Raw genomic sequence first — 24,013 nt, 5'->3', positions numbered from 1 at the left:
AAATGTGATGCTACATGACTTTGATACAAAGACAGTAGACTTCAATAGATTTCCAAATCAGCTGAATGTGCAAACTTGGGAGGAATTTGTAGGTCTCAAACATAGGCATGGGGAGGGAAGGGGCTGTCTGTGCCTTGGTAGGAGGCTGCTACCTTTCTTGTGGATGGCACAGAATACAGCTATGGGTTATCCATGGGATTTCAATCGAATGACTGCAAGGATGTGGGCAGTGTTGAATTTCCTCCACGTTACTAAAATTACACTCGTAATTAGATAATATTGAATCATGCCCTTCCCTTGTACCTGACCAGGAGGAAAGACTTTAGAAACTCAGATAGTGAGCCTACTCTCTGTCGGATTGCTATTACTCTGACCTGCTCACATTATTTTTGTTGCCTGTACAGCTTACATTTCTGAGTGTGATCCCCAGCAATGCTAATATCAGACATTTCACAATGGTAATACTGCTTAAAGTCAAGAATAGGTGATTAAATGTAACAGATTATTTAACTGCAGAAGTCCAACGTTGCTGGCATGAAATACAATTTCAGAGTTTTGCTCTTTATGAATCTTCAATGTCTATCTTTACTTCAGACTCATCTTCAAAGGCAGATCATTAATGAACCAGCTGAAGATGGGACTGCCCCAAAACAAAATAATCTGCCTCTACGAACCACCAAGTTATCCTGTGCATTGAACAAGCTGGAACCTGCATTCAGTTCTATTCCAAAGGCTGTAACAAGACCTGTAAACAAGTCATGATGTCAAAGTTCAACCCCAAATTATCCACCTTAACAATATGACCACTCTCTCATATTCATTGTAATTTCAAAACAGAATGAATTTATTTAATTTCACTTTCACATTTAGATATTACACATCCTCCCCTCCATCATTACTTTTTTTTTGTCTCATGTTTATCAGAATAAAGAAACTCGTTTTTTTTTTTAACATTTATTCACTAAACAGTCCAGTACGAAAAACAGAACATACACATGCCAGTCCTCATGTGGAGGCATCTACCCAAGGTGCAACATTCGCCAGATGCTACACACTCCATCTTCGACTCCTCCTGGTAATAGAAATCTGTCACTAGAGTTTGCATTGAGATTTCACCTTCCATTCTCTCCTTTTGTGTTAAGAAATCAAGAAAACAATCCACATTCAATTCAAAACAATTTGGATTTTGAGGACAAGCAATACTATTACTCAGTTAATTTTGGGAATGTTTGCTTAGTTTCATTGCCCTGTTGTTTTTACATCTTTATGAATCTACTCTAGATTGGCATAGTGGTTAGCGCAACACCTTTACAGCGCCAACAATTGGGACCGGGGTTCAAATCCCGCGCTGTCTGTAAGGAGTTTATATATTCTCCCCATGTCTGTGTGGGTTTTCCCTGGGGCCTCTGGTTTCCTCCCATTGTTTGAAACGTACCAAGTGGTGCAGGTTAATTGGGTGCACATTGGGTGGCATGGACCCGTGGGCCAAAATGGCCTGTATCCGTGCTGTATGTCTAAATTTAAAATTTAAAAATATATCTGCTTCTATCAGAAGCATACCAATTCCTTCCCTTATGGATATTAATTGTTCCTAGCAGTAACCTCACAGGGCACTTTTGCATTCCATTGTTTAATTGCAATTGCTAATTTAACTAGGTGTCATTTCTCACAACTCTGGCCTCCAACTCCAATATCATTCATTTCTCCCTGAACAACATTGACACTTTGATCTCTCCATTTTTGTTGAAATAACTTCCACATTCACAAACATAATTGGTCTGAGCTGTAATTTTTCCAAATGCCACCTCTCATTCTATTGCAATGACATCACTTGCTTCTTCAATAATATTTTCTTCCTTCTTTTGGGCTTCTTTAATTGGTTCAAAATAATCCTTCTACTTCTTTCAATAATGAGACACATCCTTACTCTTGCCCATATTCACTACCATAAGCCCTTCCAACATCCCTAGAGTGAAGATTTGCTTTTTCCCTGAACTTGCCCCAAAGTCTCAAGAATGGTCCCTATTTATGATGGCACCAGACCAGCAGCCTCCATGGACTCCCTTCTCAGCTCAAGTTCTCATCTCAGAATCAGATGGCCTGGGGTTTAAGTACCAATCCAGAGATTGCAGAAGTATTTTTGCCCATGTTCTAGTCAAAAATTATTGCTAATCAGATGTAAAATAAGAAAATGATTGCCTGGGCATTACCTCTGCTGTCTGAAAATGTTTACAATTATCATCTATATTGTGGTAACTTCGAAGCATTTAAATGAATACAAAGAATTTTGGGATATTATTTGTAAAAAAAAACAGGATTTTGTTTTTTGTCCTCACTCTTAGTTGGAACAGGAATCTGTATAACAATTACCACCATCTAGAATCCAATTTACTTTACCCCATCGGGATCTTCAACATGAATCTTTGATTCCAAAATTGAATTTTCTCTGCTGACTCAGTCAATCCTATCTCCCCTATTGATCTTCCCTGTCATTAACCCAAATTTCTACATCTAATAAATTAGACTGTCCCATCTCCAGCTGTTTTCCCTCATTATACATCCCCCTTTTTCCTCTCCACTAGTCCCAATGCTGTCCACATCCCATCTCTCTCTAAAGTTCTCCCATCCCCAACCAAAAACCCATCTTTCTCTGCGGCCTCTAGAAACCGTGTTTTGTGCAGCATTTGGAAACACTGGAGTCATAAACAAAAAAACAGAAACTGTATGTGATGAGTTCCCTATATCAGCTACAGGGACCATCATGCTTGAAAGGGGAACAGTTTTGTGGCACTAGCAAAGAACACAGCAGTTTGTGGCCTGGGTAAAATTCATGGGATGTATACACAGACGTTTTTAATGACTGATTATGTCTAACTTGGTAAGTTGAACAAGTCTGGGGACATTCAAAGCAGAACATGATTTATTTTTGAAAACCAGACTTGGAACAGCTTTCATGCACAAATTGTCATCAAATGAGATATTACAGCAAGTATTCCTTCCAGATAAATAGTCCCACAGCAGATGAATGACAGACATTCCATCGTGATTTACAGGTCAAGCAATAAGTTCTAATGCATTGCTGAAGCCTGCTGGTTAACAGTTTATTTTATTTTTTTCAATTAGATTTTTTTTAAAATTAAATTTAGACATACAGCACAGTAACCGGCCCTTCTGGCCCAATTTACACCGATTTAACCTACACCCCCAATACGTTTTGATGAGTGGGAGGAAATCAGAGCCCCCAGAGAAAACCTATGCAGACACGGGAAGAACAAACAAACTCCTTACAGAGAGCAGAATTCGAACCGCTACACCAACTGCGCTGCCCTTGTACACCTCATGACCCAACACAAGAACCTAGAAAAAAATTCTGATTCCTTCAACTTGGCTTCTTTTATTATTGTCTGATGCAGTGGAAAAATAATGCACTGAAAATGTTGCTCTCAGAATATTACATGAGGATTGTTTCCTAAATCTCTCATCACCTTCAGCACAGACCATGCAAAGGGCCTTGGGAAACTTACATAATTTATAATTCAAATTGGTAGTAAATGAATAAAGACAGCAACTGTTAAACATTTATGTCAAGAATATTCCACTGGCACAAATACACTTCAGCGAGTTTGCAGCACAGGCAGTCATGTAAAAGTGGTAAGGTTGTTCAAGGTACTTTAAAAAGCCTTTAATTAAAAAAAAATAAATAGACTGAAGCAATAGGTGAATTTATCAAATTGCATTGCATTAATCCCTTGTTAGTTAAGGACGTGGAGATTGAGCAAAAAGCAATGGTAAGATAAAAGGACAGTCATGATGTTTTTGAATGGCAGAGCAACACACAAGGTGCCAAATAGTTGATTCCACGTGATGTTACCTTTAACAAGAACAGCATTACTATTATCTTTAAACAAGTGCCCCACTGTTATTATTGATAGGTTTGGAAAGCAGTGAATATATGGGCTGAATGGACTTCCTCATCTCTAATTATCATCATCTAATTGGCAGCTAGATGTAGAACTTCCATACCTAATGCACAATGGACTGCACAGTACATGACATGATGCCCACTATCTATTATGCACATTATCAAGGGCTCAGTAGTGGAGAGGATCAAATTACTGGGTGTCAACATCCCCAAGGATCTGTACTGGAATCTCCATGTTGATAGAATCACAAAGAAGGCTCACCAGAGGCTATACTTTTTTAGGTACCTGAGGAGATTTGGTATGTCACCGAAAACCCTAGAAAACTTCTGAAGATGTACTGTGGAGAGCATTCTAGCTGGTTGTATCACTGCCTGGTACGGAGGCACCAATTCTCAGGACAAGAATAAACTCCAAAGGGTTGTTAACTTGGCCTGCGACATGACAGACACCAGAGTTCACTCCATCAAGGACATCTACATGAGGTGTTGTCTTACAAAAAAACAGGCTCTATCCTCAAAGACCCCCACCACCCAGGGCATGCTCTCTTCATTCTGCTACCATCAGGAAAAAGGTACAGGAGCTTTAAGATGAGCACAAGGTACAAGAACAGCTTCTTCTCCTTTGCCATCAGATCCCCGAATAATCAATGAACTAAAGACACTGCCTTACTTTTCATGCATTTTATATATATATATATATATATATATATAGTAATGTTGTAAGATGGTTATAATATGAATGTTTACGCTATGATGCTGCAGTAAAAAACAAATTTTATCACATGTTCATGACAATAAATTTCTAATTTTGATTCATATTATAGAGTGTAAGATAACTATTTGAATTGGGGAAGAAATCAGACACTCACATTTGGTGCATAATTTTTTCAAGGCTGCCTTTCATTTTATCTTTACAAAGTTCCTCACCTGTTCCTTCCTCACATCGCACTCAACTGCTAATTACATTTCACTGATACTTCCTGTATAATAGCTACCTTCATTTAAGATCAACTTTCATTCCACTGTCATGCGGCAGACATTACTGGGTCCAGGAAATACATTTTAATGGAATTTCTCCATTCTTCCTTGCTTTATTTGTCTGGTCTTTATATCTTAATCACAGATGTTCAGAACTTTTCTCCAAATAGATTCCTTCCTGTCATGAAAGCAGCAACCCTCTCTGGGGCACAATTTCAAGATACAGTAATCATTTTTGCATGCTTCATCTAAAGAACAATCACATTTAACTAAAAGCATGGAACACTAACAGAATATTTCAACATGAAAACATCACAGTTTTGACTGAAATTAACAAAGGAAATGTTACAAATACTCTGGGATCAAGGAAGAGTTAATATTTCACATTAATAACTTTTTTTTAAAGACATACAGCATGGCAACAGGCCCTTCCAGCCCATGAACCCATGCCACCAAAATAAACCAATTTACCTACCAACCACAAGTTTTGAATGGAGGTAGGAAACTGGAGCTCCTGGAGGAAACCCTTGCAGACATGGGGAGAACCAACAAACTCATTACAGTCAGTGCTGGATTCAAACCAAGGTCGCTGGTGTAGAGCTCGTCGAAAGAACCAAAGACTTGTTGATCCAAACCAAGGCTTTTATTAGCAAAAGACCGGAGCTCTTCACAGGTGGCCGACCAGTCAGCAATGATCCGACCTGGCTAGGGACACAACCCTTTAAGGCCCAGACAATAGGCATGGCTTAGCTCTCAGCCAATCGCTGTAAGCACAGTCTAGATACAGTAACTATATACACTATGTACATTGGTGATAGATCTGTACTATCACAGCTGGGTATTGCCCTAATCATTAGAATGGTTGTGAGGAAAGCTCCTCAACCTGAAATATTTGTTTCTTTCCACGGATGTTGCGTAACTTGCTGAGTATGTCAGCACTTCAGGTTCCAAGTTCATCTAAAACTAGTCTCATCTGCCATCAGCTTTTGTGCATTTAGAGGCCACAAGGAATTAACAAGAAGCAGAAACCATAACTTGCGTGAGTTAATCTTGCCACAGGTTAAGGCAGGAGAGGTCAGCAGTTTGGCAGATGGTGCTCCCCTTCTGCCATTTATGCTGGTGTGTGTTCCTGGCAAATGACTGGAGGTTATTAATGCTACTCCAAATTCTCCATTTCCATTTAGACGAAAGTGTTGGTGAGGCTTTGGGAGCATCAATTGCTCATTGTTTTCTGGTCATCACTGAATGCTGCATATTAGACCATGAGTTTTCTGCTGGGTTGAGGACTTCATCTTTTTAAAAAATATTTTATTTATTTTTTTTAAACTATAACAACATTGATAACAAAACATTCATATACAGAAGATGTATAAGTAAAAATCCCACCCAACTTCCCTCTCCCTCCTCACTAATACGCACCCTTCTCCCCCTATATCTACCAACTAAAGGGAAAGAAGAAAGGAGACCATCATATACAAATATTCAACTATTCAGCTGTGAAGGTGCCACACCAGAATAGATTGATAGATTAAATCATCACACCAAGAATTTTTAAATCTGGGTTCCATAACCCCAAACTCCATAAGTTTCTCCATAACTCCATACCCAAAAAAGGTATTTATCCCTCAAATTATACATTATCTTTTCAAGAGGGATACAAGGTTTCATTTCAGAATGCCATCTTTGCATTCCTAGAGCTAAATCAGATTTCCAAGTAATAGCCAAACATTTCTTAGATACAGCCAAAGCTAAATGTAGAAATTCAATTTGATACATAGTCAATCTTAATCTTAAAACAATCATCTTAATATCTCCTAATAAAAACAACACTGGATCAAACAGAAATTGAACTTTTAATACTTTTTTCAAAAATAATTTAACTTGTATCCAAAAGGTCTTAACCTTAGAACAAGTCCAAGTCAAATGTGGAAAAAAAAGTGCCTATCTCTTCACCACATCTAAAACATAAATCTGAAGAAATTAAATTGAATCTCTAACTTTTGAGGAGTTAAATATAATTGATATAAAAATATATTTTACTAATCTGCATATTACATACTATCACTGCATACATTTCTCCAAACATTTTCATCTACCTTCAATTCAAATCAGTTTCCCATTTTAATCTTGTTTTAGGAATATTTAGCTTAGACATTTAATTTTGTAATAACTGATACATTTTGGAAATAAATTTATTTGTTTCTCCCTTAGTAAGTAATAATTCCTGTGACAGATTATGTTATATTTTATATTGTATATATATTATGTTTTAAAGAGGATAACTTGTGGCTGTTTTTTTTAAGTGTAGGTCACATACAAACACTTCAAAACAGATCTCATTTAAAATACCAGAGCACTGCTCAAGCTCGAGTGTTCAGGCTCTGGGTGCCTTTGCAAAAACTTTGAAGGATGTCTATAAGGACTTCACAAGTAGGTGTTAATTGGACATGCTGTGGAGTAATGAATTATTGTTTTGGAAAGCAAAAGATGAGGTACTGGACGAAGAATAGACTGAAAAAAATATTGAATTCTTTGAAAAATATTCATTTTAATACAAATCACTCTACCTATTAAAGTTATAGGTAAATCATTGCACCTACTTGTTATCTTTAATTTTAATAAATAATTATAAATAATTTAAATTTTATAGAGTATCTAAATTTTTATCAATTTTAATACCTAAACATTGAGGACATCATCTTGATTTATTTTGCCCCTCAGATGACCAAGGGCTGATATGGTACTCTGAAAGATTGAGGACATTCATCACTGATATCTGGTTTTGCTATGATTGGTATTCTAGATACAGGAAACTGTGCATGTTTTTTGTTCATCATGGATGACTATTCTCAGTGACAAGGTGCACTATGGGAAGGGGTTGAGGTTAATAAATTACATTTCTTTTGCTTGATCAGAATAACACCTGGTCACTCAGATCAAACATGTGTTGGTGTTTCTGGCAAGAGAAGCCAAGAGTCACGTCAAAGGTGCTGAAAATGGAGTACCCCAGAGCAGGAGAAAATCTGCAGTTCTCCATGGCTAGAGATCATTAGTTGTGCAGCAAAACACAATCTGTGAACTTTCTTTTGGGGATGGGGTGTGGGTGATGGTCCTTGAATCTTCCAACATTGCAGCTGGAGTCACTATTTTGTGAAGCATGCTGCAAGAGGTAACACCAAATTAACTGATATTCAATTCATATCTGTTACAATGCAGGTGATATCCTTATGGTCTTTTGTTCAGATGATGGCATAATCTCATGGATGTCAGTGGTTCAAATGGGCTGTATCTGAGGCCTTGCATTGGTTAGGATACACAAAGCCCTTTTCTGAAAAGCTCCATTGTTGTTTGCTTTCCTTCCTCTCTACGGAAAGAGAATTGTCCATTTTTGATGCTGTTATTGGCATCATGGGACTGGGGTGGGGTGGGGGGGGAGGGAGGTCTGTTGTATTCTATAGGGGTACAAGCCAGGGATTTTCAAGCTTGCTGTACTTCTGTTTAGTTTCTGAACATATGAATTCAATACTGTTGTAATTCTATACCAGACAAAGTCATAGGAAGCTGAGATATTCATACATCTCACAGGTGGAGTTGCCAAAGATGCCAAGTTATTTTCTGCTAAAGTGTATAGACTATAGATAGACTACAACTCCCAGAAGTCTAGCGAACCGGCACAGGATGTCATAACATCATGATGTGGTGCACGAGGTTCAGAGTTTAAAAGAATACACGTGTGACTAGAGTAAACGAGTTCTGATTTCCTTGCAACTGTGTGTGTTATTTTGCATTCATCAGCCACAACTGCATTTTCAGTGGCTACAATTGGTGACCCTGACAGGTCCAAAATGAGCTTTTAGACCATATGGTTACTGTAGCTGTTGCTGTTAAGCTGTTGCCCTTCTGGACGATAGAACCAGAGCTGTGGTTTCAACAGGCTGAGGCACAATTTCACCTCAGGAAGATAAAGGTGGACGCAACTCGCTATTATCACCTCATCAGAGCCCTGAACTAAGCCACTGCTAAATGAGTCGGTGATGTCCTGGGTGATCCACTGGAGCTTGGAGAGTGCAAATATAACACTCTAAAATCACTCCTGCTATGAATTTATGGCATTTACACAGACAGAGGGCTGCCAGACTGTTACACATGGAGGAATTGGATGACTGCGCCTCGTCCGAACTAATGGACAGCATGCTGTGCCTGGCATCCGGCCAATGGCCAGATATGTAATTGAAACAGCTCTTTCTGAAGAGGATGCCAGAAGACAATATGCACTATTATCGCAGAGTTCTTTCAAAGATCCCAGGGCACTAGCTACAGAGGCAGACATCCTATGGCTGACAAAATAAAAAAACACACCAAAAGATCTTTGGTCACTGCATCACAGCTGTCCACACCCAGCACCTCCGTTGTTGACACTACTTCCCAAGCCAATGCTCTCACCACACCATCTCCTATAACGAGGCAACGTCTCAAGTCAGGCATATAGCTTGTCAACACTTCCACCTGGTGTTTTTACCACTGGTGTTGGGGAGTCAATGCACATAGGTGCTTGCCACCCTGTGAGTTCTCGGGAAACACCCTGGCTGACCGTCATTAATGGATGCAACAATTGGCTGAAAATCTATGAGCCTTCTATATGTTTGAGATCAGCTATCCCAGTGTAAATTTTCAGTGGACACGGGATCAGAGGTTAGTGTTTTTCCACCAACTGGTTTTGATACACGTTATCCTACCGCTAATCTCCAAATCACAGCAGTCAATAGTGTTCCAACATATCTACATATGGTACCAAAAAAATGAATGTTCAGTTTGAGGGGAACATTTACATATGGTCATTCATTATAATGGCACTGTCATGACTGCTACTTGGGGTCAATTTCCTTTGAGTTCATTCATTTATAGTGGATTTAAAAGGGTGTTGGCTGGTGGATTCTACCATCTCTCAAGCTATTCACCTGGCAGAATCACATGTTCCTGTACTATGCCTTCAAGCCCTGCATAAGACAGTTGATAAGTTCTCCAGACTTTTAGAAGAGTTTTCTGAAATTACAACTCTGTAATTTTCGAACCCTATCGTGAAACTCACCATATTTCTACCAAGGGTCCTCCCATTCACGCTAAGGCGTGTCACTTGCCTCCAGAGAAACTGCTATTAGCTAAACAAGAACTCCACAAAATAGAAGAGCTGGGGATAATTCGTAGGTCCGACAGCCCATGGGCACCTCCATTACATTTAGTCTAAAAATGCACTGGAGAGTGGATTATGGACAGCTCAATTATGCCATTGTACCGGATTGCTACCCAATTCCCCATATTCAAAATGTTTCTGTGAATCTGCATGCGATGAAAATCTTTTGAAAAGACTTGGTGCACAGATATCACCAGGTGTGATTCGATAAAATTAGTTCTGATTTACCTGCAACTGTGTATGTAATTATTTTGCATTCATCAGCCACCAATGAGTTTGCAGTGGCTACAAACGGGCAAATCCTAACTTGATGAGGGCTCAGACCCAAAATATTGGTTATTTATCTTTATGGTGCCTATTTAAAGTACACTGTTTGACCTGCTGATTTTCTCCAGCATTATTTTTACGATTCTTTTTGATTTGCCTTCCTTCTTTGAGCTGCTTTATAACATCTCATCCAGGACTCCAATGTTAATATCAAAGCACCTACATTTTTGAATTGTTCAAGAGATACAGGGCTTTATAATATATCAACATGAACTCTGAGCTGTTGACCAGCACCAACTTAGATTACCTGCCTAAGCAGGATTTTGATCAGCTCTAGCCTGTCCAGTTTTCCTCTGAGCATGGCATTGATTGGTACTACCCTGTACCTCAGTGAGGTCTGGATCCACACTCACCTGGAATATCTGCTTGAGAGAAAAAAGAGCTCTTCTGAGTTCCCGGCCACTGGAATTGTAAAGTTTTTCTGCAAAACACAAGAAAGAAAAAAATACATTTATTTTTATTATTATGGGCTGGAAATTAATACTTAATAAATAACAATTTAATAAAGTGAGTGGAGATGACAAATCAAAGACTAGAAAATTTCTTGATGAAGTCTTGACAAAGATGCAAAATGTTAACTGAGCATTTCTACATATGGATGCTGTCTGACCTGCTGAGTTCCTCCAGCAATTCTTTATCTACTTAGATTCCAGCAGTTGAAGCTTTTGTGTTTCTCCACAGTACAGTTCAGTTTGTCTGATTGATATTTCCCCAGATGCAAAGTTCTTAAAGACTACATTCTTCTTTATGGTATCAACGCAAAGCTCAGCACAGCAAACTGGCATTGTCTTGTACAAAAATATTTGTCCTTGTCTGTGATAACTAGATGACTGCATATTAACTGAAACCCAATATCCCTTATCTTTGGAATTTTTCAGCTGTCATTTGTTTTATAAATCTATCACACACGTGGCATTTTTCAAAACCCTCTTTCATTCCACTGATATTAGTCTATAAACATTTTTAAACGGACTGCCACAAACCGAAGCCAAAGATACAATCTCTCAGGTTAAAAACCTTAAATGTTTAATTCAAATATGCACATGACAATCCAAGGGAACTAAAAGCTAAGATATACTTATCAATACACAGTCATTGCTTGCCTACTTTGACAAGACTTGTGCCAATTCACATTATTTGAGCTGTGGCAAAAGTCAAATATTGCAGATACCTGAAATTAGAAAATGACTGAATTACTCAAGGGATCAGACAGAATCTGCAGGGAAGGAAACATGCTAGCTCTGGTAAAGGACAATTGGCATGAAAGGGTAACTCCATCTCTCCTCAGCGTTTACATCTTGTGCTGAGTTACTATCAACATGGCTCTTTTTCCCAACGAGAGAATAGTGGCGATGTTTGGAAAATACCTCAAATTGCTCACAACAATTCTTTCCAAACACAATTTAGTTCAAGGCAAATTTCCAGGAATACTATTTCCTCTATTAATGTCATAATTTGCCTCAGAGAAATTTACTACTTCTATTAATTATAATTTGGGGGATATTCCCTCACATAGTCTGACTTACATTTGTTTCCCTCTCTGTACAAACAAATTGTTTTTTAAAAGAGATCTTAAGCCACTTGATTTGGCCTCGATGTGGAATTATGTAATTTACTATCGAATTAAAATCTGATTTCATGCAGTTAATGTAATGTACTCACTGTATATAAAAAACTCAGCTCAAGTTACCTTAGATTCTGTAACATTAAATACATTGCCTAAAGGTATTTGCAATCTTGTAGTAATCGTATTAGAGCCGAGAGACTCCAAGTAATGAAAACCAATGATGCTAATTGAAGCAAGCAGTTGTAACTTTCAATTCAACCCGTTCCTGTCTGCCACTCCATTACTTACTTCATCAAATAAGGCAGATGACCTCATTGTTGGAAATCTTTGAGAGTTTCACTTTTCAGTTGAAATAAAATTGTAGATACTCGTATTTACACTGCAGGGAATCTGGCACAAGACCCAAACCCTCCAAAATTAAAACCTATCAGCTGATCTATGACAATGATGAATGTAGGGTGTACCATTAGACCACCAAAGAAGGACCTCCTTACAAGTAGGAAAGCTATTGCTAGGTTTTACCATCAAGCTACAGCTGGCACCCACCAATCTACAGCTTATTACAACTTAGAGAAACTGTAAGCAGAAGGTGTACAGTGGGGCCAAAGAGCTGAAGGTTTGACTCTCTAATGACTTGGTGGTTTGTTAACCTCCTACATCTTTTTACATAAACGCAATTGCTGTTATCAATGATCAGGTCTACTGCTGCGACTTCAAGGGATTTCACTATTAAGTCCCTGTGATTCATCTTCTCATAATCCTTTCACATACCACAATAGTGAACTCCAGTGAACCTTTGAGAGACAGCATGATCTGGGAAAACTGAAATGACAGGTTGTCATGAACCAGGCATGAATACCCAATCCAGAATGCACTTTTAAGTTTGCAATGCATGACCAAACTTTTTTAAAAAGGCATAATAACTAACCACAATCTTTAAGGCAATTAGGGGTGAAGAATAAATGCTCGCCTCACAGCAATGCCCAGACCTTGCAAAATGAGGGGGGAAAAAGACCATTCCAAAGGGTCAAATGTGAAGAACACCAAGTAACTCTAACTTAAATGCAACTTCAGTATCTTCAGAGAAACCTGTGCATAGTGTATACTACAAAACATTTGAATTACTGTAGAGCTTTAAATGCCCTTAAAAAAAGTCCAGCCATACCGTTGTAATGCAAGGAAATATACTGCAATGGAAATCTTTAAAATGACATTCCACAATGATGGCTGACCACAGATCAGCTTTCAACTGTTAAAGTTAACAGAACATTTGAACAGTCAGAAACAATAGAAGGGAAGGCTTCATCTTGGGTTTCCAATAAAGGACATAAGGGCAGACAGAAAATTCCAGATTAAAAAAGCACTTGCCAGTCTGATAAAAAAATTAGAATTATATCCTCAAATTCTATTTATAATCAACAGAATGAATTCAGCATTCTTCGACAATCACATGAAAAACGTTGAATTCATTGCACTATTCACCATCAATAATACCAGATGTAAAGCACAGAATTCTGTGGACACCATGGTTGAAGTAAAAACACACACAATGCTGGAGAGCTCCGCAGGTCAACAGCGTCATTTACGTTGCAAAGGCAGACGTATCTTGAGCCCTTCATCAAAGTGTGAGCAAATGTTGGTGAGGGTCAAAATGAAAGAGTGGGATGGAGGAAGGGGGGTGGGTGGCAGGGCAGGGAATGATAGATGGAGAAGGGAAGGCGGGGACAGCAGCACTGAGGGGGAGGGGGGTGGAAATGCAGGACTACATAGGTGAAAGAATTGGAAAGGCAGGAAATAGCAGAGGGAGAAGAAAAGGAAAGCAGGTTTAATGGAAAGCAGTGAAGTCAATGGTCGTGCCCAGATGGAAAATAAAGCGTTGTTCCTCCAATGTGCATGTGGTCAGGGCGGGATAGTAGTACCAAACAATAATACTAGAAACTTGAAACAGAAATGATAAAGGTTCCTTTATTTTCCTGTAAAACATCATTTCGAATGTAACATACATGAAATTCTTTGACTTTGTCTACCGCAAGGCAGACAGAGAGTCGCCACTTTGTCCAGCGCCCCTACAGCACCTGGTCTTCCTAGGTGGGCTCCCCTCCAAGTACTGACCAGTCCTATTCTTGCTTAGCTTCTGGGATCAGACAATCCCAGGAGCATTCAGGCTATTGGGTGCTGTTGTACGTTTCAACAGGTGTGACCTTTTAAATCCATGCATCATGGTGTTACTGAATTTCATACCTTCCATTCATTGTACTTCAATAATTTTGGAGATATTTGGAATTTTGGAAGCAGTTATGAAATGGACATCTACTTGAAAGCAGGAAATGTGAAGAAAAAACTCAAACTAACTTTGCAACTTGCAACACTGAACATTCCTTCAGTCTCTTTAACAATCACACAATTTTGGAGGTGATGTTTTAACAGAATGGGCATGTTTTTCTTGAGGGAGAAGCAAAGTTTCAGAATGTAAATGGTTGGAGGGGGGGGGGCTTGAATTTAGTGTGATGCTATACTTAAAAAGCGTGAAATCCAACTCCATCGCACTGACATGATACCAGAAGACAACAAGCTCCAAGGAGAATAGTGAGCCATTTAAACACAACCCCACTTTGCAAGCCTACCTCTGGCAAATTGGATGGAGTTCCAAGCTTTGGAAAACCCACAAGCTGAACAGAGGCCAGAGCACCATCACAGATTGAAAAAAGTTACTGCACTGCTTTGCTGACTGGGCATATGGAGCAAGAACGCTTCAACTTGCATCAGATCACCCCACCTTCGGCACAATAAGGAAAGAGAAATTTAGATCCTCTAAATTTATTCTTGGGTCAGAGGAGAGTCATCTCCCCAACCTCACTCATTCACCTACTGGGAAACTCTTTTCATTTAAGGCTCGAAATTTAGCCTCTCCTGCAGGTTGATGGATCAGATGACCTACATTCATTACAGCAGTTTAGGAGTTCATATCTGGGCCTATAACTTTACTCTGACTGTTCCCTAACCATCTCAACAGCAACCACGTGAACCAACAAAGGTGATTTCAAGCCCATCGTGGCCCAGAACAAATTACGCACTGTGGATATGCCAACCTCACCCACGCATGACATACAATTGATCTGAGCAATAATCTTCAATATTTACCACTCATAAGACACCCATGACCTACATGTCAATCAATATTAGAGAAGCAATGTAGACAAGGTACATTTGAAATGTTTTCAATGCTTTGGTAATAAATAACAGGCTCATGATACAAGATTACAGGAAATCTAGAACATTACAGCACAAGGACCATGGTCAATATATTGTACATGCTCCTTCAAAAAGAGTATTGCATTTAATTCTGTTCCATTATGTCTTTATCCAATTTGCTTTCCAAGTTATCATCAGCTCTGTTTCTACCACTCCTTCAGATAAAGCATTCCAGATATTAAAGTCTATAAATAAACTTGAGACACAATAAGAATGTTTCTCACACACTCCAGAAACCTGTGTCCTCCAGCTGCTGACCAAATTTTTGGTAAACAGTTTCACCCTTGCACTCCAGTAAAATCCTTCCTGATTTCACCCTTCCTTTTCAATTTCCCAAAGAACCATATCAGCTTATTCTCATAAACCTTGTACATTTCTAATAAATCTATTCTGTGGAATTTCTGAAAGGACGTGCCATTCCAGGGCACAAAATGTTCAAGAGTTCGAACCAAGCTAGGTCTTGAGCATTGACCAAAGATCTGACACAAGTTGCTCAATTATTTTCCCACTTTCTTTCTCACATTTTAAAACATTTACAAAATAAAAAGGATCAGGAGTAGGTCCATTGGCCCACTGAGTCAGCTCTGCCATTCTAATCATGAGCTGATTTATCCTCCCATTCCCTGGCTTACTCCCCATAATCCTTGATGCCCTCACTAATCAAATATCTGTCAATCTCTGCCTTAAATACACCCAACAATCTCGCTTCCACAATTGCCTATGGTAACAAGTTCCACAGACTCACTACCTTCTGACTAAAGAATTTTTTTCTGCATCTGTTTTAAATTGACCCCCTTTTATCCTGTAGTTATGTCCTCTTGTCCGACAATCCCTACCATGGGAAACATCCTTACCACATCTACTCTGTCCAGGCCTTTCAGCATTTGAAATGTCTTCATGAGGTCCCTCCCTCATCCTTCAGTACTCTAATGAGTACAGTCCAAGAGCGGACAATCATTCCTCTAATGCTAACTCTTTCAGTCCAGACATCATTCCAATAAATCTTCTCTGAACCTTCTCCAATGCCAGCATGTCATTTCTCAAATAAGATGCCCAAAACTATTCTAAGTGAGGGCTCACCAGTGCATTATAGAGTCTCAACATTACACTTTGGGAAATTAAAATCAACATTTCTGTCCACCTTGGAAAATTCAAGCAATTGACTTAGATGTCTTTCTTCAACTAATTTAAATATGGATTGCACCTTCTCAGTCCATCCAACATAATACAAGAATATACATGTCCCTGCATTAATTACACTAGCATTCAATTTTCCTGGATTTTGTGCCCATCCTACTTCCAAATCTGTGATGATAGCAAATAGAGGAGCAGGCTTGAAAGGGCAAGTAGTCCACTTCTGCTCCTATTTCCTTGCACATCCTTGCTTATTCACCAACACATCCACACACAGAGAAAAGTATCCAATGGCCACTCTATTTGAACCCATGTGGCAAGATTTACATGAAAAATCAATTTGATCTTCGATGAGATTGACACCACCAAAGACTACAATAAGAAACAGTTTAATAATTTAGAAAATTAACCTCAGCTTTATGTTCTCTCATGGTTAATTTTGACACATAATACCATAGCTTAAATTGATCAATTGTAAAGTATATTTATCAATTAAAACCCCCTTTCAGACACGTTAAAACAAATAAGCCACTAAAATGGAGCTGCTTAAACAATGCAATGCTCAAGAATCATGACCAGAAAATTTGGATTGTAGCAGTTTTTTTCCCTTGAAAATCTATTTCCTTTGTAGGATCATTGTTGCAACATTTCTGGATAATATTATGCTGTAGCGGGCTGCTCTGATCCACAAGCAAACCAGGTCACAGAGGTGCAGGCTCGCACTTGCTGACGTCACAATGATCCTGGTGGGGGAGAGGGTGGCCCACAAAGGATCATGTGGGTCGTGCTGATAAGCTCTCAGAGAGTTCCCGTAAAATAAGTTGGTTGGTTCAGCTCACACACAGCATCCGTGTGTTTTTTTTTTCCTTTCGCTTGCTGCAAGCACACCAACAACTGTGCCACTCTGGAAATCCCAATAGGTTCTTTTGGTTGTGAATCACCCTTTTTGTATTTGTAACGCGACTGATTGCCTTCAGAGACTTGAGAGGAATACAAACACGCTTTTAATAGCTTGCACTCAATAGCCAGTAGACACAATAGTCCTCAGGTGAATCTGAGATAAGGTGAGAAAATCAGGGTTTATATTGGGGTAAGTCAGGGTGGAGCCAAGGGAGGAGCCAGCCATCTGAACAATACATAGACAGTGAATCCCAGTTCACTGCATTCACCCCTTCCTTCAGAATTGAGCCTGTGAGTGAAAAACAGACCATTCATTCAAAAAAAAACTAATAGTTTACAAATATTTACAAGGTGAGTCTATCAGGGGGTCTGGTAAGTCTAGTCGAGCACCGCAGTACTGGAGGACTTTGGGCTTCCTGAACTTCCTGTGGTTCAGGGTCAGTGGGTCTCGAGGGCTTTGGCTCTGGTCATGGAGTGGAATGGATCACTTCCCAAGCAGTGTCCTCTGGAACACTGGGTGGGGAACACGGTATTTTTTGGCTCGTTTGCGGCGGGTTCCGGCGGGTGCCAGGTCTCTGATCGAAACAGTGTCCTCTCTGCGGTCAGGGTACGTCACGTAGGCAAACATTGGATTGGTGTGCAGCAGGTGCACCCTCTCGATCAGGGGGACTGTCTTACTCCTCCTCATGTGTTTTCTCAGCAGGACTGGCCCAGTGCCATTAGCCAAGCTGGGAGAGTAGTCCAGGACATGGATTTCACCTGGAATGTAAACATAAGCTTGTGAAGAGTTGTATTGGTCACCGTGCAGAGGAGCGACCTTATGGAATGAAGCAGTGTGGGTAGGACTTTTTGCCAGTGAGTCTGGAAGGCCTTTGGACCAGAGGGCCAATTTCACGGCCTTCCATACAGTTGTGTTCTTTCAACTTGTCCACTCCCCTGGGGATTGTAGCTAGTCATCCTGCTTGAAGCAATTCCTCTGACTAGCAGGTACTGGCATAGCTCTTCACTCATAAACGATGAGCTCTGGTCGTTATGGATATAGCTGTGATACCCAAACAGGGTGAAAATAGAGTGCAAGACCCTGATAACCGTGATGGTGGCCATGTATGGGCAGGGGATGGCGAACGGAAAACATGAGTATTTGATGACGTTGAGAAAGTACACATTTCTGTTGGTGGAAAGGAGGGGACCTGTGAAATTAAATTTTGAGTCATTCGAAGGTGCGGGATGCCTTTATTTGGTTCATTTTGTTGGGGCGGTAGAAGTGTGGCTTGCACTCCACACAGACCTGTCAGGACCTGGTCATTTCCCTGATGTCCTCAATGAAGTACGGCAGGTTGTGGGCCTTGATGAAATGAGCCATGTGAGTGATGCCCGGGTGGCAAAGCTAATCATGCAGTGACTGCAACTGGCTGGTGTGTGCAGAGGCACAGCTTCCTCTTGACAGGGCATCTTGAGGTTCATTGAGAGCACCTGGCCTGTATGCTATGTTATAATTATAGATGGAGAGTTCGATCCGCCACCTAGACATCTTATCATTCTTTATTTTGCCCCCTTTTGCATCATTAAAAATAAGTGCCGCAGATCACTGGTTTGTCAGCAGTGTAAATATTCTGCCAGTCAGCCTGATGGCCTCTACTATGGCTTGAACCTCTTTCTCCACTGATGGGTTCTGAAGCTCGTCACCTTGTAGGGTGCAGGAGAAAAAGGCAACTGGCCTGCCCACCTGGTTAAGAGTAGTGGTCAGAAGCATGGCTTTACACCTGGAGTGGTTGATTCTCGTTCATCACATGCATGGTGGCCTTTGCGATGTAACTCCGAACATAGTCGAAAGCCGCCTGGGCTTCGGCCGATAATGGGATGGAGGTGGATCTTGAGAGGGGGTAGAACTTATCTGCGTAGTGAGAGACCCACTAGGCATAATAGGAGAAGATGCCTAGACACTTTAAGGCCTTCATGACCTTTGGGATCGGAAGGTCTAACAGGGATGCATTCGATCAGGATCAGGGTCAATGGCACTATTCTCCTCCACATAGCCCAAGATTGTCAGACGTTTCATCAGGAACATGCATTTACTGGAGTTGTGTGCAAGGTTCAGGACCTTGGCCGTGTGGAAAAACCTCTGGAGATTGACATCTTGGTCTTCCAGAGAGTGTCCACAAATGCTGACATTGCCGAGATAAGGGAAGGTGGCCTTCAACCCATACATTTCCACCATTTTCTCCATTTGTCTCTGGAAGACAGACCTCATTAGTGATGCCAAAAGGGACCTTCCGGAACTGATAGAGCCATCCATCTGTCTCAAATGCTGTATAGGGTCAGTCCTCAGAACAGATGAATAACTGGTGATATGTAGCTTTCAGTTCAATGGTTGAATAGACCCGATACTGCACAATTTTATTTACCATATCCGAAAATCAAGGAAGGGGGTATGCGTCCAGGAGTGTTAAGTGATTAATTGTTTGGCTCTAGTCAATCACTAGCCTGGATTTTTCTTCCCTTTTCATGATGACCACAGGCTGTTGCTTGGCTCAATGATATTTTCTTTGAGCAGCCGCTGTGTCTTGGTTCTGATAAATTCCTGATCCCCCGCAATGTATCACCTGCTCTTTGCAACTATGATTTTCAATCGGGAGTCAGGTTCAGAAACGGTGGTGTTTGGGGTGGGGGGGAGGATCGCTATTCAGGGTGAAGAGACCGCATGTGGCATCCAACTTTTGGGACTCTCTCTTCTGCACTGTGATTGGAGGAGGTAGGCCTCAGTACTCCATGGTCCCACTTCTAAGGTGACACAGGAAGTCCAGGCCCAGCAACACAGGAGCACACAAATCCTCAGTACATACAATCGAAACTTACAAAATCCACCCCCCCCCACCCAACCTTTTACATTGAGATGTGCTGGATCGTCGCAGAGTGCGAGTGTGATGCTAGGAAAATAAGATAGTCCATCAGATACACTTTTAAATTGTACCACAGAGCCATCACAGAGTTTATAAAGCTCTCAGTGGAGCCCCTGTCTACCAAACAATCAGTCAAATGTCCGTTTACCCTCACCTCCATTGTCAAATTATTCAATTGGTGAGGTATTGTCTGATCCAGGACGACCAATGCCATGCTCCAGAAACCCCTTCGCTCCCCATTCTGATGTCGACTCTCTCCTCTTAGGAGATGGTGTCAAGATGGCGTCGACCACAAGGCGCGGCAAGATGGCCACCCTGCATCTTATTCTGAAGAAGGACTAGGTGGCGTCGACCTCGAGATGCAGCAAGATGGCCACCATAGCTTTCTGCGATGCTTTACTTCCTGTGGCGAGTCCTGCCACAAGGCACTGCAAGGTGCTGGCAGCGAGCAGCATGGAGAGGCTGAGGCCAGCACTTCGGGACTCGGGCACGGGTCGAAGGACAATTCAGGGATTGCACACGTGGTCGCCCTCTTTTGTGTTCCCTTTAGGCCAGCAGATTTTCATCCATTGCCCTCACTTACCACATCCTGAGCACATGGAGTCCTTCGCGGGTCATCAGGCAACGGGGTTATGTGCCTGTCTACGCAAGTAGCATCCCTGGTCAGTAATGGAGCTGCAGGGTCACCAGCACCACAATGACCTGGTCCTCAGAAAAGGCGCCGCTTTTGCCCATGAAGTAGTCAGCTCCCAGTTGGGCCTGTTCAAGTGCTTTCCCCAGCTCCAGGGTGCTGATCAATTCTTTCTTCCCCAACTCTAGCAGTCGCTGCCTCACATACCTCGGCCTCACTTCTGCCAGGAGAGTCTCCCAGATTTGTTCCTCCTCTCTCACCCGGGCAGTGACCACTTCATAGTGGCATTTTCTGGTCAGGGCCCACAGTTCAAGGACTTAATCATCTAGTGACTCACTCAGTCACTGCCGATATTGAGAGAGCCAGTGCCTCACCAGCATGTCATTCTGGTGCCTCGTAGAGGCCCTTCAAGCCTTCTATGGCCAACTTGTATGTAGCACAGTCTCTGATGAGAGTGAATCTCTTGGACCGACTTGAGAGAGAAGTACAGATCTCAGAAGACTATTGGAGCTGAAGATGTCTTGTGGGGCTGTCAGGTAGGACTGGAAGCACTCCAGCCAGTAGGCAAATTCCTCCGGGGTCTCAGGGAACAGAGGATTAACCTGGAGCATGCCTGGCTTCAACAAGGCTTCCATTCTGTTTCAATATTAAGCTATTAAAATTGTAACGTGACAGATTGCACTCAGAAAAAAGTGAGGAGTACAACCACACTTTTAATAGCTCACTCTCAATGGCCGGGTGACACAATCGTCCTCAAGTGAATCTGAGGTAAGACGGGAAACCCAGGATTTATATTGGGGTAGGTGAGGGTGGAGCCAACCATCTGAACAATACATAGACAGTGAATTCCACTTCACTACAGAATTCAACTTGGCTTTCATGTCAAATATGCATTAAATTACATCACTTCCCAAGGAGATACTCCCAATCAAGTCAAGGATCCTGCGCAATGGCAATTGAGGAACATCTGATGTCCCAAGTCCCTATAATCAATGATGTTTACAGCAGGCAGACCAAAATTGGTTAGTGATTCATTGCACCATGATCTATCACCATGAAATTCCAATCAATAAAACTAAATTGGGGTGGGAAACATTGCTTTTCGTGGAAGTTGAAAAATGAAGACCACTACACTCTCTCTGGAATTTCCAAATCATTCTGGCTATAAAGAAAGTGATACAAGAGATGGTCAATTAAAGCATTTAAGCATCTCACTTCAATTGCAGAGCAACTCCTGGGATCCCCAAGTGCAATGGGCCTTGCATACCTTGTAAGTACAGACTTGATTGCGTGTTCTGAGAAAACATTAGGCTTAGTTCTTTTAAGCCACATTTGCCAGTTCAAAACTTTACTCAAGTCCAGATGATTTGCTTAGTTTTATGATGTGTCATCATTCCTTGGTCAATGTTTATGCCGCACTAAAGTAATTCTTTATTTTGCTGCAAATACCCCCACCCTGGCTTCATTGAATCTGGATAAAATTACACGTCCTCTGGGCTTGGAATCATCATTGTCTGATCAGAGTTAGGTGCATGTTTAATTTTATCGTTGAGCAGATCTCTCCTTTGCATGCCCCAACCTACACCCAGGCTCACTTTTAAGCAGGCAGGAGGTGCATCAAAAACCATTGGTTTCCTCAGATGATCTGGCATCAGGGATTGCTTTGCCTCATTGCATCCATTCTTCCTGTCTGCTTCCCTCTAATTATCAAAATTACAATCTCACATTTGCAGGAACGATGAGCTGCCTGTTGGCGCAAGTATTGTGTTGCATTTAAGTATTGGGAGCTCAGAAAATCCTGAACGATTTGAAAAATTGCCTCTTCCTTCGATGACAAGTCAAGAGCCAACAATGTGCAGGTTGTTACTAGGCTGGTTAATATATTTGTACAAGTCTTTGCCAAGTTGGCAACTAAAAGCCCAGAGGTAATATACTAATGCTTCCTTTTTGCAATTAGATCTTTTTGCAGCACTCTCTGAATTAACTGCACCTGATGCAGATGGAAACTTTTAAAGTAATTGCAATCATATAAAAAAGAATGGTCAAATTGAAATACAAGACCACAAACAGCTGGGGAAAATTTTAGTGTTGGCACAAGAAGGTTAGGTTGATGACCAGGATTATCAGAGTTTTTGTGTTACAGAACATGGACAAGTGTCAGCAGATCCTATTGATTCTTGAAGTCCAATTGAAAAATCTCTCCTCCACTTGTTTTACTTTAAACAATCCAAATTAGTTTTTTTTCCCTGATGTTACCAGCTGCCTCTGCTTTTACATGTGAATAGGGTTACATTAGATTTTTCTCCGGCCTGGACTGGGGTCCAGTTGATAGCTTTGTGATTCAGGTCTCCAGCCAGCTTAACATTAACAAATGTCACTTTATCACTAAAACAATGCAGTAAAGGTAAAGGTTCCACTATTGTCAAGTAATACTACATTTAGAATGTAACATATATGAAATTCTTTAACTTTTGTCTACCATAGAGAAGACAGAGTTGCTACTTTGTCCAACGCCCCTCACTGAAATGAGGCCCCAGCGAGGAACAAACTCACACCCCTGGTTTACAAGACCAATGTTCTAACCACTGAGCTATCACAGCCTCTATCAGACCTCCCCATTGGTCCATCGCACCACAAAAGCACCCCTCCTTCATTTGTGAAATTTCCCCATTCCTCAAAGAAAACTGGTGACCATAGAATAACATTGGAGAAACATTCACCTTCATTTTGAAAATAAAAATTTTCAAACTATTTAGATTTCAGAGTGTAAATTTGAGATTTTATGAAGAAAAAAATGTGTGGTCTTATCAATGATAGGGAGACTGTTAGCCTAAAAAATAATATGCTATTTAATATATTACAGGCATAACAAACGAGTTCCACTACCTGGGTCTGTCTGTAAGCCAACTTTGTACGCAACACTGAGCAGGTACTTACGGTTCTTATTTAGTATTTGAGAGGTAACATGATGTGCATTGGGGAATAGCTCATTCATAAGTACGAGCTGTTCGTAACCCAGGGACTATCTGTATTGTGTTTACTAGAAGTCAGGTTTTGATTAATGGAAATGATACAATTGCACAGATGGATTTGTTTGCTACAACAGGTGTTGCAGAGTTGAGAATGTCAGACTACTGCTTCAAAGACAAACCATTGGGGTAACTGCTGACACACATGCAGCAACGAGAGAACCTTAAGATACAAAGCTTCA

General features: G+C 40.8%; 1 protein-coding gene across 8 annotated transcripts in view; it reads right to left on the bottom strand.

Moving 5' to 3' along the window:
• The window catches only part of fhod3b (formin homology 2 domain containing 3b), a 669,782-nt gene that overhangs the window by 332,298 nt on the left and 313,471 nt on the right, over positions 1-24,013 (bottom strand). For all 8 annotated transcript variants that reach the window (XM_069909515.1, XM_069909535.1, XM_069909544.1 and 5 more), the window contains exon 4: positions 10,772-10,839. In XM_069909515.1, coding sequence (XP_069765616.1) covers positions 10,772-10,839 — 68 coding nt within the window. The remainder of the gene's footprint in view (positions 1-10,771; positions 10,840-24,013) is intronic.

This window comes from Narcine bancroftii, chromosome 1 (genome assembly GCF_036971445.1).
Source record: "Narcine bancroftii isolate sNarBan1 chromosome 1, sNarBan1.hap1, whole genome shotgun sequence".
In the NCBI taxonomy this organism is placed as follows: Eukaryota; Metazoa; Chordata; class Chondrichthyes; order Torpediniformes; family Narcinidae; genus Narcine; species Narcine bancroftii.
This window is presented reverse-complemented; position numbering and strand designations above follow the sequence as displayed.